Genomic DNA, 14,242 nt, shown 5'->3' on the forward strand with positions numbered 1-14,242 from the left:
CCACCCGAGGCACGTTCTCTCTGTAGGCAGCGCCTCTAGAATGATGCACAGCTGACAGGAGAAGATCTCACTTTGTGCAGGTCTCTGTCTGACCTGACTTCTAGAAGGAATGGATGATGACTGCAAGTAGAACACAGTGTGTGGGTAGGTGCAGTGGACAAAGAAATGTTACTTGGACCTCTTCAGCTTCCAGTGGCCTTGCAAAAGGGCAGGGAAAAGGGGATGAGTAAAGAGAATTAATCAGAGTAAAGAGCAAATAAGAAAGTTAATCTGACTAACCACCCTTGCTGCCTTCTTTCCTCTCCCAGAGTCTCATTCAGGGAATATAAGTAAAGAGTGAAAACACTGTACAATATAAGGGACAAAAGCAGGTGATTTTGAAATGGTAAGCACAGAGAATCTGGGAGAGAAGCAGTTAGGAACAAAAAAACATCAGCAGAGACCTGAATGTAACAAAACATGTCTGAAAAGGACGTGCAGCTGAGAAGGACTATTTACCTAATAATTCAATTTGTGCTGGGTGAGGCACATTAAAATCCAGTTCATTCTTAACATAAGGCTGGCATTGTGAGAGGCCTTAAAAGGTGGAATGCAATCCTACATCCTTAACACGTGAAACTTGGGTTTTGATAAATGAAGAGAAGACAACTGGAGGAGGAATGTGCCATTTCTACATAACTCTCTTAATGAGAAGAATGGTGCTTGTTCTGATTTGATAGATGAACCACTGATGAGTACACTGCCTCTGGCAGTGATAGCATGGTCCAAAAAATATGTACCACTGCTTTCAAGGCCAAAAAGTATTTCACTCTTCATCATCTTTGCATATTTTTTTAAGAGAACAAGGATTTACTTTTCTTTAAAATTCTTATTAGCTAAAACAATTTGATTCATCCAAATTATTTCTTTTATTGCATATATGAAAAAAATAACCCAAAATCCCAGTAAGCCCTCCCTCTCACTTTCCCTGGAAATTTTCCAGCTTTTATCTGAAAGCCAAATGCCTGAAAATGAACCAAAAATATTCTGGCTGAAAATCAAAATATTTTTATTAGATTTCAGTTTTTCAAGCAATAGTTGTGTTGAGAATTCAGCCTTCGGCTTTGAGATGAAAAATGGACTCTTTTTTTTTTTTTTTTTTTTTTGTGGAAAGAAGGTACTTTTCGCCAAAAGAATTGATCAGTTGAAATCTTTTAATTAGGTTTTGCAGGACCTAAGTGGAGAAGTTAGGCATGTAAAACTTTGTCTTTAATATTTTGTTAAAAATAACAGACTAGCCTTTCACCACGATCAAAGCTGTGGTAGTAACAATGTCATCATTGTTTCCTCACACAAAAACACTTTCCCTGGAAAATGACCAGCTTTGATTTCCTTTATCACCATTACCATTTTTGTGTGTTGAGCTTGTGAGGAGACCTTGGCAGGGATCAAGGCTCTGCCACATCAGGCTCTGTCCACACAAACAAAGTCAATGCATCTTCCAGAGGATTTAACCCCCCCTATCTGATGAGACACCACAGGTGAATACAGCAAACAGTCAGCAAGGCACAGGTGATAAAATATCTGTGATTTTACAGGAACAATGGTCACTGCACTGACCACTCTCGATGCATTTTCAAGTTTCATCTCTTTGTGGTTTTCAGGGGGATTTGGAGGAACTTTGTCAGTTTTTATGAGTTAACTCATTTACCACTGAAGAGGCTGGATCAGTGTATTTTGAGACAGAAGTTCTGGGTCTCTCATGTAACAGAAGCATTTAACTGTAAGGAGATTCAGCAGAGAGAAATGAGAAAGGATGTTTCGCCACCATTTTGTGAGGCTGCGGCAGGAGAAGGAAGATTTGGGATAATTCTCCTTTTAGCTGTGATTCACAGCCATCAGCCCTTCATCAATTGCACCAATAACTGGGGAAAAAAACAACTTTTCCTGGGAAAAAAAATCATGCCTCGTATTACCAGCCAAGGCATAAAAATCAGGACTTTTTCATTGCAGCCTGGTTCATTTTCACTAGAGGAATGCTGAGGCTGGAATCCTTGGCCAGAGGGCAGGCAGGAAGCCTGGCTGGAATCACATCAGGCATCAGCACTGGTGTCAGGTCACCAGCAGGTCTCCTCTTGGATTTGATCCCTACACAACACCACCCAGGCACTAAGAAACACAGCGGAGAAGAGAAACCTGTGCTCTGGGGCAGTGGGGATCAGTGATTTCCCCACAAAAGTTGTCATTTTTTCCTCCAAAGGAAGAAAACGGAGAAGTCCATGAGTGATGGTGGTTTTTCCTGAAGGAGCAGTGCTATCCCTGGGACTGAGGGGTGCTGAGCAGGGACACTGCTGCTGGAAACCTGCTTTGTGTAGCTCTGTGCAGAGCTGGAAAAGCACAGCATCCCCATGGAGGGGTCACATGGGAAAGCAACTCTTGGATCAAGAGAGGTTAACAGAATTTTCCTGCATTATTAAGTCTTAATTTCTCCTTTAATTAAGTGAATGATATGTTCAAAGTTGTTTTTCCTTGAGGGATTTCCCTGAAAATTGGCTCTCAGCTCTGTGTGCTCCCTCCCAGAGCATGGATGCCCTCAAAGTGACCCTTCACAGTGCCTTTGTCAGAACCAGACTGGAGCAGGGCTGGGTTTTACTGGGCTCTCGGGGGCCCTGGCTGCTTTGTAGGTTGAAAGGCACCAGAGCTGTTCCTGCTGTGGCCAGCTGTGAAAATTGCTGCGTTCAGGTGCTGCTCCATGTCCCACCCTCCCAGGAGCTGGTGTTTCAGAGCTGGACAAATTCCTGTGTGCTTGTCACTCTCTGCCACCTCCTCAGGCACCAGGCTGAGCTGTAACCCAGGGCAGAGCTGCTTGTAGCTCTGCTGGGTGGGGAGGCACCAGGACCTGGTGTTAGTGCTCAGGAACACAAATAATCACAGGATATGATTATCTGCAGGTGCTTTTATTGTTAGCTCTGGGAGTCAGGGGTACAGACCCAAATCTGACTCCCACATGGCTTTCGAGCTGAACGTGTTTTATATTCTATCATTATATAACTTACATATTAATTATTAAACTTACATTGTTCTATTGTATACATTGACATGAGTTTCTCATGAGCTTTCTTAGGCCCCTGACCACAGTTTTCTCATGATTATCCTTACGATTAAACAGCAATTATATTTAATTACTAAACAATCATCACATCTAACAATTATATCATTTATCATGTACTAGCTACACAGGTGCAGTTCTAGCAAGGTACAAGGCCTACATGCATTTAGGGTATTTATTTATCTTTTCAGGGCCTACTAAGCTTAATTTTCCTTTTAACCTTAAATCCCCATGATTTTAAAACCCTTTTACTATCACTGGGAGGGCCAGTGTGCCAGGACATGTCTGCTTTCGTGTCCCAGAGCTCTTGTTTAGCCCATGCCTGTGATTGGAGCGTGTCCTCCGTGCATAATGCATGCCCAGCTCCATCTGTATTTTCCCTGCGACTGCCCTTGCCAGAATAAATCTTCTTTTTCTCCCCACCATTGCCCACCATGCTGGGGGCTGGTGGGGCGTTTAGTGCTCCCCTCCAACCCCAGTTCTCATTACAAGTCTCTGCATATTTAAAGTTGTTGTGTTGTAAAATCAGGGGAAGAAACAAGCCCCTGTGAATAATTTACAACCTCAGCCAGGCAAAATTAAAAATATATTTTACCATCAAAGGTCTTTCTTATTTTGAATTTCCATGGATGTGAGTGACAAGAAAAAGAGGAATGTCAATGGGAAAAAAACTAAACCTAAAAAAAAGCCTCTACTTGGCTGTCTTGGGCTCTGTAAAACATGGTCCTGAAAAATGAATTCTTCAATAAAAAGCAGTTTATCTTTACCCAGACTTCATTCAGGCCCGAAGAAAGCAGTCACTTGTGCTCTTCAATGCTTGGAAGCCTCGTTTCTCTCACATTTCTTGCTGATGGAATGGACTTGTTTGAGTGCCTGGACTGGAAGAGCAAGCCCAGGGATCTTTGAAGGACATCACCACACCAGAGGCCATTTGACTTCAGGGGAACTGTGCCAATTTACCTACCACCTAATTTGTGCATGAATCATATGCACACATCTAATCTCACCCCAGTGTCTGCAGAATGCTCTGGGAACAGACAGATGGCCAGAAATTCCTCAAAGTTCACCACAGACACGGCAATGTGGCAAGGCTGGAGGCGAGGTACGTTAGAAGAAGCAACAACAACAAGTTTTGAAGTAAAACCGAGCCTTTAGCACTGCAGAATCCTTCTCACAGATAGTTGTTCTTGGAAGAAAAGCATTTAAATGAAAGAAAGGCACACCCCAAAGGGGGAAAAGAACCATGAAAATAATACAGAGTGGAAAAAAGAGCCAAGAGTAAACATCAGCAGGAGCTGTTGATTTGCACCCCTCCAGTAGCTACTCAGAATGTTCCTGCAGCACCACCAGCAGCGCCTGCTCAGGAGTTCATGGCCCTACAGGGCTCTCTCTGATGTCATCCCTGACACATTCTGTGCACACACAGACCTCTCTGCAGCCCTTGCATACACATTTTGAATTTTACCGAACTCCTGTTTTTCCAGAAGTCTGCTCCATGTTAATGCATTCAGCCTTCTGGCCATCTCTCCCCCTCTGTTCACGCTCCCTGCCCAACTCCTTGAACTCCCTTTTCCTGGAGCTCTTTAAAATTCCTCCAGTTCCAGCAAGAAAAGATGTTTTTTTCCCCTGCATTTGTTTTCATCCTGTGAAAAAGAGGGATGAGCACGTTCTGTTGTGAAGCTGAGGGCAGTGGTGCAGGGCTGGCAGGACAGTTCCCCAGCTGAGGGATGTGTTTGTCCTGCACACAGGGTGCTCAGAGCAGCGGGGGCACAGCTCCCACCTCACACTCTGAATTCATTTGCAGAGGCTCTCTGGGGACACAGGTGGGCTTTGGGAGGGGAGCTGCAGCCTGGCCTGTGTCCCCACGGCTTTCAGAGTCACAGGGTGGCTCAGACTGGAAAGGAGCACAGAGGGGTATTTGGTCCAGCCCCCCTGCTCTACAGAGTCATCCCAGAGCACATGGCACAGGACAGCATCCAGCTGGTTCTGGAACATCTTCTGTGAGGGAGACTCCACACCCTCTCTGGGCAATCTGTTCCAGTGCTCCCAAAAAATTCTTCCTCATGTTCAGCTGGAACTCCCAAGGCATAAGTTTCTGCCTGTTCCTCTTGTAGCTGGCACCACCAAGATGAGCCTGATCCATGCTCTAGGCACCTCCCTTTAGATAATTATACTCATTAATGAGGTCTCCTCTCGGTCATCTCACCCCAGTGCCCCCAGAGCCCCCCTGTCCAGCCCCAGCCCGGTGCCACCTACCTCCCAGGGTGGCAGAGATGAGGAGGTGGGTGCCGTACTTTTTGATGATGGTGTCGATGAACTGCTGCGTGGTGGGTCTCCTGCCCAGCAGGCGGATGCTCCTCTGGAACTCGGGCATCAGGGGCAGCGGGTTGTGGAGCAGGTCCCTCCTCTCGATGGCTGTGTTCCTCACCTTCCAACGGGCAAACTCCCTGTGCCACAACACAGAACACAACTGGGGTGAGGCTCCCAGTCTGCAGGGGCAGGGAGAGTCACCAGGGGTGGGAAAGGAGGATGGAGAAGGGGCCAATCCTGTTGGACACCCCCACGTGGATACGCACATCAGGCCACAAGGCTGGACAGAGGGGAAGGGGAGGAGAGGAGGAAAAGCGAGATTACTGCACGATAACTGCACACTACAAGGGGCAGGCTGGTCAGGAGCTGGCCTTGGAGTCATCAGAGGTGTCTGTCAGAGAGTTGGACTTCCCTAAAACAAAAGCAGGCTGGTCCTTTCACCCTCCCACACTTTAGGCTCTTTCATTTCTCCATAAAGCAGCAAATTCTGGTCTCTGTCAGCAAATGGTCTAGACCACAGATCTAACCCAAACTGATCATTGTTCTATCTCTAATGCCCAAAATCCTTCCTAGCACACTTTTGCAAAGCAAAGCTGAAGAAAATACATTTTCTCCAACATCTTCATCTTTCAGCACCATGAGTATGTCAAGAGAGCATTCTGGAAAACAATTTTTGAGATAAACCTTGTAAAAGGATGGATTCAGGTATAAGCAGAGTCCAGGATGAAAGTGGAGGTTTTGTTCTTGTTTTAGGAAAAAAAAAAAACAAACCCAAAATGATTCTCAAATCCATGCTTTTAAACTGAGATCAACTGGAAAAAAAAAAATAAAGTTAATGTTTGCAAAAGCAGTTCTTTATTGCAGGTATCCATTTTGAAATGACACAGAGGGAAATGCCTAGAGAAAAGCTTGCACACCTGCAATCTAAAAATCAGGCCTCGTAAACATCGCCAGCTGAGCACCTGAAAAATGAGAAACCTATTATTGTCTTTCAAAAAATATTGAGCAAAGCCTTCCTTAAAGGAGAGGATGTTATTTATACCCATTCTCCTACAATGCACCTGCTCTATCTTAAGTTATCTCCCAAACCATCAGCTCACAGGCTTCTCTGTCACTTTTCATCCACCTATTCCTGTAACTTGGGCTTAAGACAAATATTTTATTTAGATTATAGGTGTGGTTTAATCCCAGCTGGCAGCTCAGCCCCACGCAGCCACTGACTCCTCCTGGAGAGGAGGAGAATCAGCAGGGTGAAAGTGAGAGAACTCATGAGTTGAGATAAAGTTTAGCAGATAAAGCAAAAGCTGCAAGGGCAAGCAAAGCAAAACAAGGAGTTCATTTCCCACTTGTCATCACAGTCTGGAGTTCAGCACTGGGGAAGACAGACTTCTCACACTGCACATCCCCCTCTTCTCCTCTTTCCTCAGCCCTACAAGCTGAGCAGGATGCCCTGTGGTGTGGGATGTCCCTGGGGTCAGTTGGGGTCATCTGTCCAGGCTTTGTCCCCCCACAGCTCCTTGTGCATCCCAACCTCAGCACTGGTGGGGTGGGATGAGAGGCAGAAGAGCCCTGACCTGTGTAAACTCTGCTCAGCAGCACACCTGTGCTATCAGCACTGCTTCCAGCAAAATCCAAACCACAGCCCCACACCAGCCTCTACGGAAAAAATTTAACTTTAAAATTTAACTTTATGCCAGTGTTTCAGAAGAAATTCAATAACGGTGTTCTCTGGGAATAATCTTGTTTAGCATTAGTGTGGCTCAGCAGCAGCAGCTAAAGCAGAGGAAGCCCTCACCTGCAAGAGCTGACCAAGAGTAAACTTCTTTGAGAGAATTAGTGCTGCTAACAAGGAAAAAGCTGAATTCAGCAGAAACAAGTGGAATGAAGATAAGGACCAAGGAGACTCTTCCAAGAGAATGAAGTAACTTCAGAAGAAGGCTAGGCCCAGTAAAAAAAAAAAATAAATTAAGGGACTACTGATCAGAATTAAGGATTTGGGGTTAGATTTGAGGTCAGTGGCACAGGTATAATTCTGAGGCATGAACTGGGACAGGGGTCCTCTCTGCAGGCACCCAGCTCACACTGTAACCCAGCAAAGACTAACTGGAAACCTCCAGGCAAACTTGGCATTCCCAGCAGGATCCTGGGTCAAATCTGTCACTGTGGCTGGTGTGAATAATCCATAACACCCAGTCAAACCAGGAATGACAACCCCTGGCCCTGAGGCAGCGTTTCCCATCAGGGAGTGTCCTCCCAGCACAGTTCCCACCTGGCTGGCAGAGACACTGACCCATAGGCAGATTCAGAGACTCAGTTGCAAAGCCAGGATCACAAACCAGATTTTTTCTGCCCAGGCTGATTGTATACTCAGTCCACTCTGTGTGTGTTAGCATACTCAACCTAATGTGATTATGCAGGTATTTATTTTGATTGTGCCCCTTCACAACACTCCACGCTGCCTGACAGCAGTTACATTCATCAAAACAGCAAAGAGCCAGCTATTTACTTCAAAATATCTCCTTACACCTGAGCTAATGCCCCCTCTGTAGTTCCTTGCTTTCACAAGCCAAGTGAAAATGCCAAAACAAAACACACCTCCTACTACATTACAAGAGTCATTAGTGTCAAACCTTGCAATCTGAAGAAACATCCATCCTTCCTAGAAAAAGCTCAGTCAAAAGGCAAAACCCTCCCCCATACAATGGGTTCTTAACACAAGGAGTGATTGAAACAGATCATTTGCTCCTAAGCTGTCTGCAGATAACAAATACATCACCAATGTATTCCCTTTGTGGAGCAGAGGGTGTTCTCTGCTGTCCCAGAATTTTGTAAAAGTTGATTTTAATGATAGATAAAACTTTAAAAGTAAAGACAAATAGTTTCTCTCTGACACTACAGAGAGGTTTCTCTAATCATCCCAGATTAGAGTTTCAATCCCAGACCTTGCTCCACAAGGGAATCCCCTTTGAGGAAGGAATAGTCCCTTCAGCAGTTGCCCTGCATGGGAAGAGGCAGAGCTGGATGCTCAAAGACAGGCAAGTTTTTATAATGAATAGACACACCATGTTCCATCAGAAAAATCATAACTAGCAAGCATAGGAAGAATGCCATCTGTGCTTCCTCTCCAAAGAGAGGATTATTCCTGTAAAACTCAAGCACACATTCAGATTCCTGCTCCCTGCAGTATCCATAAAGCCAGGAGGGATCAGAGCACTCCCGAGCCAGCACGTTTTCTGAAAGGGCTGAGGGAATGTTTCATGTTCCCAATAAAGTACAGAAAGTTTGGTTTGGCTGCTTTGCAGGAGATGGTTTATGTGCAGCTGGTCAGGTATTGATCCCCATTCTCCTTCAGCAAAGCTGTGGCTGCCCCTGGATCCCTGCAGTGTCCAGGCTGGACAGGGCTGGGAGCAGCCTGGGACAGTGGGAGGTGTCCCTGCCATGGCAGGGGTGGGATGGGATGGGATGGGATGGGATGGGATGGGATGGGATGGGATGGGATGGGATGGGATGGGATGGGATGGGATGGGATGGGATGGGATGGGATGGGATGGGATGGGATGGGATGGGATGGGATGGGATGGGATGGGCTTTAAGGTCCTTTCTAAGTCAAAGCACTCCAGGATTCCAGGATGTATCAGCACCCAGAGCCTGGGAGTGTCTCCATTCAGGGTGGGGAGACAGGCAGGACAAACTGGGAATCAATGGGCAGTGAAGGCAGGAGAAGGCAGGGAAGGAGAATGACATTTTGATAAACGTGTCCAAAGGGAAAGTGGGTTCATTTTCTACATCAGGTCCAATGTCACCCTTTGACACCACTGGCAGGAGGCAAAAGCAGGAGTTTTAAAGAAATCACTGTCATATCTTCAGCCTTTCCTGCTGCCAAGGGACAATCCCAGTCCCCATTCATGCAGCAGATGAACCCTGAGCAGAATCCACCTCTAAAGCACAACAGTGAAGGAGACTTTTCCACCCAGCCCTCCCCAGGGCTTCCTGCTCCCAGGGCACATCAGGAGGTGAAGCCCAGTTCTGCTCTTCTCTCCCTGTGCTTGGATGTGTGGCTTTCCCAGCTGACAAGAAAAGCTGAGCAAATATGTTATGATGAATAATTTATGCAACTAACTTAGATGTTTATCTTCTGCTCATAGAATATCCATGAACCAGTTGCAATTCCCTCTAAGTTATGCATTATTTGAATTTACTTAGTGACATTTTTCAAGCTTTTTTATAGGTTTTACATAGCATTTGGCTGTTTTATTTCTTTGTGTGCTGTTGGTTCATTGGGATTGGAATCAAAGGAAGGGAACACCAGTGGGGTCATCTGCTCCAACCTCAATAGTCAAGCAAATGATATGGCTTTGTTAAGCTTCTTTATTAATGTCCAAAAAATACATTTTAAACGTGTCTCTCTGAATTCCAGTATTTTACATGGAAAGCAAACCTCTAATTTCAGAAGTCTTCCATGCAACCTACAGAACCCTCAGCTGCAAGATTTACCTGAGGCCAAGATTATGGTACAGTTTTGCAAAATAGACTTAACATTAATAGATATGGCTACTGAAATAATTTAGAATTATTGAGGTCATAAAAAAAAAATTATATTTGCAGGGAACAGCATAGATCTGGCCTTAGGGAATGTTCCAGCCTGAAACTCCTGAAATCTCTGAAGAAACACCTCCAAGAACAGGTTTTCTATTAGCTTTCAACTCTAGATTTAATTGCATTTTCTGCAGAAGCAGAAAATCAGCCAAATGAATTCAGAGTGCTGTGTTAGGTAAATTATACTCCTGTCTGTTTGTCACCACTGAATCCTTCCACCTGTGAATCTTGTGAGGCCACACCAAGGCCTTGGATTCGTGGATAATGGGTGCAAAGGGTACTGGAACCTTTCCTCACAAAACCATCCTGGGCTGCCTCGTCACTTCTCTGAGCCACCAGTGGCACCACAGCCTCTGTGCCACCACCTGGGACACAAAGCTGAGGCCTCTACAGCTACTGAGGCATTTTAGAAAGAGAAATATTGCCCTGTGCATCACTTGTTTGTCAGGTGAAGAAGTTGCAAAGACTGGACTGGGATTGGGGGGCACCCCATGGTACAGCTGGGATTGGTACAGTTGGGATTGGTACAGAGTCTCCTGACCCTCAGGGGAAATCCCAAGCAAGGACCTGAACTTCTGCCAGCAGGGGAGCTTTGAATGGCTTTGGAAGGATGAGAAACCTGTTAGCAAGGAGGAGGAAGGGTCGGTGTCCCTGAGGCAGGGAGGGGTTAAGGAGAAACTCTGACCAAGGTCTGAGTAGTGGGGAGAGGCACTTGTTGGGGCTCTGTCTGAACAGGGCTGAGAGCCCAGTTTGTGCCAGGAAATACCTTCCAGGCCAGCACAGAGAAAATACAGAGGAGCTTCTTTAAGGGCTGAAAGGGGGAGGAGGTGCTGAAGGGGGAAAGGAGGCAAGAGGGAAGAGGGATGAGGGTGGAAGTACTGCCACAGGGAGGCACATACACAGATTGAGGGCTTTCCTCCCTTCAACAGCAAGGGGACACATTTTATTTGAATACGGCTGAGGATGAGAAAATACTGCCCCTTCAAGCCTGCATGAATGAGCTTCCATCAAGGCCAGCGTGTCAGGGACACGAGGAGCCACTAGGAATGTCTCAGTGCTCATTAGCACTATGACCCTCCAGGGAAACAGAAAAACAGGGGGAAAACTACAGAAGAGGGAGGAAAAGTCAAGAGGCGGAATAGGAGCATCATGCAGACCCCACTCTGCCCCATCAGAAAGGACAGCAGGATCCAAGGGCAGGAGCATCTCTACCCAGGGAGGGAAATCTGAGGCAGGGGGGGACATCAGAGCAAATTAAATTCCCCATCTCCACATGGCCAAGACGACCAAAGCATGTAAGTGAGGAAACAAGTTCAGCACAGACCTTGGGGGCTGGTGCTTGAAACAAAAAAAGAAATTAAATGCATTAAATAATGATCAGGACAGTCACAGTTTTAAAAAAGGAAAAAAGATAGCAGAGGAGGAAGGCAGTGAGCAAAGCCTAAGCAGATCAGCCCAGCCCCTCCTGGATGTAGATCCTTCAGAGCATCCCACCAAGTGCACACTCAAACAGGAGCAGCCCCACCCTTCCCTGGGAACTGGGCAAGGACAAGGCACCAGCTCCTTTCTGCTCCAAGGCTCTTTACTTTTTAAATAAAATTCATCTTGGAAGTCACCAGCTGCTCCCAAAGGTGATGGGCCTTCCTGAAGGCAGCATGCTCTTCGGTAGCAGCAGGACACAAACATTATTTCATGCCCTCTCCTTGGCATATTGCCCACATAATTGACTGTGATGTCATCAGGACTCCCTGATGTCAGAAGGATGTTCCCTGGGATTTTGGTGTCTCTGCCCCTGTTTTCCTTCAAGCACTTCACCACCATTAAGAGAGATATTTTTGGACATGTCTATGTGTGCTGCAGACAAATATTAGTAGCTGTCAGAATGAGTGTGAACTAAACCAGACAGATTTTAGTCCTTGTCTGGGTAAGAAACATGTTCTGTGTCAGCCCTAAATATTCCAGAGCCTTTCCAGATGCTCCTACAACAGAGGTGTTGGTTTGGGGGGTTTGTTTTGCTTTGCCTTTCCTTTTTCCAGCCCAATTGTCCCAGCCACTGGCTGCAGAGTCCTGATTATCTCCAGTCCTCAGGATGATGACTCTTCCAGGTTCCTGTGAGCCCTGGATCCTGGAAACAATGCCAGGGGACAGGGCTGAGCATGACAACAGCACTATAATGCTTATCTTGTTCTGCCAGATCAGGCTTTATAGGAGCCTGTGCGGGGTATCTGTGATTATGGTGGGGTCAGTGATATTTCATTTCCAGTCTGTGCCCTCAAAGTGCCAGACAGCCCCAGGCTGAGCACTGCAATATTCCTTTAGCACTGTCCTCTGCAGCTTGGCCTCTTCCCTATCTAGGCCAGCATGAAGAAGTCACTCTTCAAAGCTGAGCTTTTCAAAGGACCTGCAAGAATTAGTTTCCTGTGAGGGTTTGGCACTCATCCCCCCTAATCTATTTAAAAAACCTCCAGTCTGTAGATTTAAACTAGTTCCAAATTAGACAGAGGCTGAAACTCTGCCATGAAAGAGAGAGAAAAAAAAAACAACAAAAAATGCTAAAAATTTAATTCCAGAGACGTATGAAAAAGAAATCACTTAAGTTGAAAGTCTAACAGCATTTTGCATAACAACCAGGCAAGAAGACAGGCTCACTTATGACAGCTGGCAGGTGAATGAGATAAATAAATTGACTATTGATCTATTGATAAATGCTGTGCTGTCTGCAGCAACTTTATGGCTGTAAGGGCATTTACCTGGGTAGGACTGAGCCAAGGAGAGGACAATCAGAGTTTGAATCATTCAGCACAGTCCTATGGCAGAAATTAAGCAGTGCTATGGGACTACTTCCTCCTCCACCTGGCTCCAAAGGACAAAGGAACAATCTCTTGTTGTTTTTTCCCCTTGGTCTGTCCTTTGGCCATGTGCTTGGTGTTGGCTGAGGGGTCTGAAACCTCATACTCTCCCTTTTTTGGGCAAACATTTCAGCCTGATCCAGAGTTTTGTTTTCATCTCTCTAATCATTTTCTTAAAGATATTAAATTGTTACAGAGTTGAAAGCTCTGAGAGTTTTTTCTTTTTTGAGAGAGGGGATGTGGGAGGTAAAAAAGAGGTCCAGAAGAACATGGCAGTTGCAAGAATCAAAATGAAATAAAATTACTTCAAAGTCAGAGGAATTTCATGTGACCTTGAAAGCCCCTTGGTAAAAAGGTTGTGCCAGCACTGAATTAAAATCCAGCCAGACAAACATGATTCCAAATGTTGTGCTTGCTCTTAGGATGCGACTGCATTTGAGTCTCTTAGGAAGCAACATGGAATTGTTGGGTGCCCAAAAAGATTAATTTGTCAAAAAAACCTGAAATAAATTAATTATTAGAGACTCAAAGCAGAGTGATTCAGCATAGGTAAGAACAAGTAAAAAGGTAGGTCATTAAATTTGATCATTATTAGATTTGTTTATTATTAAATGTGATCATGGCCAGGATGTGGCTGTAATTCTTAACCCTGACTTCAAATCCAAACACATGAAAATATGACAGAGTAGGTTTCTGCCCTTTCAGCGTCTTGGGATCACCTCCAGGTCATGGATTTCTGCATCCTCAATAACACACAGTAACTTCTGAACTTCTTCAACACAGCTGCCTGTGGCTATAGAAAAGTCTATCTAGCGAGATATTAGGAAGTTCTAAGTTTAATAATGGAGCTCTGTGCATTGTATCTTAAGGCTTTCAAGAGGTATTGTATTGGAAATCAGCGAGCATTGTTTTAACCAGAGGTACGTGTGCTTATAGTGGTCGGATACAACCACTGGCAATATGATTTTGCTCTGTGTGATTGGTCAAAGAGCTTTTAAAGTAAGTTGTAACATTGAGTCTGTTGCCTGGGATGTGAGCTGCCGGCATCTTCCCATTGTCACAACCATGGAATGAGAGTGATGCTGGAAAAGGAACAGCTGCAGACACGTTCCTCAGCAGCCCCGTCCCATTTGTGATTTGCACACAGTCCCCTGGCTGGCGACAGTGGATCTGTTCCCAAACCCCACCAGAGCCAGCTGCTGCAATGCCCTTCCATCTCACCCACCAGTTCCAGTGCAAACAGCTCATGGATATTCATTCCCCCAGCTCTCCCTGTAAGGTTATTTGTGCAGATTTCCTTGTGAAAACCCCACACCTCGGGCCCTGCAGAGACCCTTCCCAACACCAGCCTCCAGCAGCCTTGGCCACCCCGCAGACGTGCTGGGGAGGGTTCCCATGA

General features: G+C 45.6%; 1 protein-coding gene across 1 annotated transcript in view; it reads right to left on the reverse strand.

The window, feature by feature from the left end:
* BRINP1 (BMP/retinoic acid inducible neural specific 1) overlaps window positions 1-14,242 on the reverse strand; it is a 93,297-nt gene that overhangs the window by 21,850 nt on the left and 57,205 nt on the right. Inside the window, exon 3 of the mRNA XM_002196829.7 lies at window positions 5,345-5,535. Within this exon, the coding sequence (XP_002196865.4) occupies window positions 5,345-5,535 (191 nt within the window). The remainder of the gene's footprint in view (window positions 1-5,344; window positions 5,536-14,242) is intronic.

The sequence above is a fragment of the Taeniopygia guttata genome, chromosome 17, assembly GCF_048771995.1.
Source record: "Taeniopygia guttata chromosome 17, bTaeGut7.mat, whole genome shotgun sequence".
Taxonomy (NCBI): Eukaryota; Metazoa; Chordata; class Aves; order Passeriformes; family Estrildidae; genus Taeniopygia; species Taeniopygia guttata.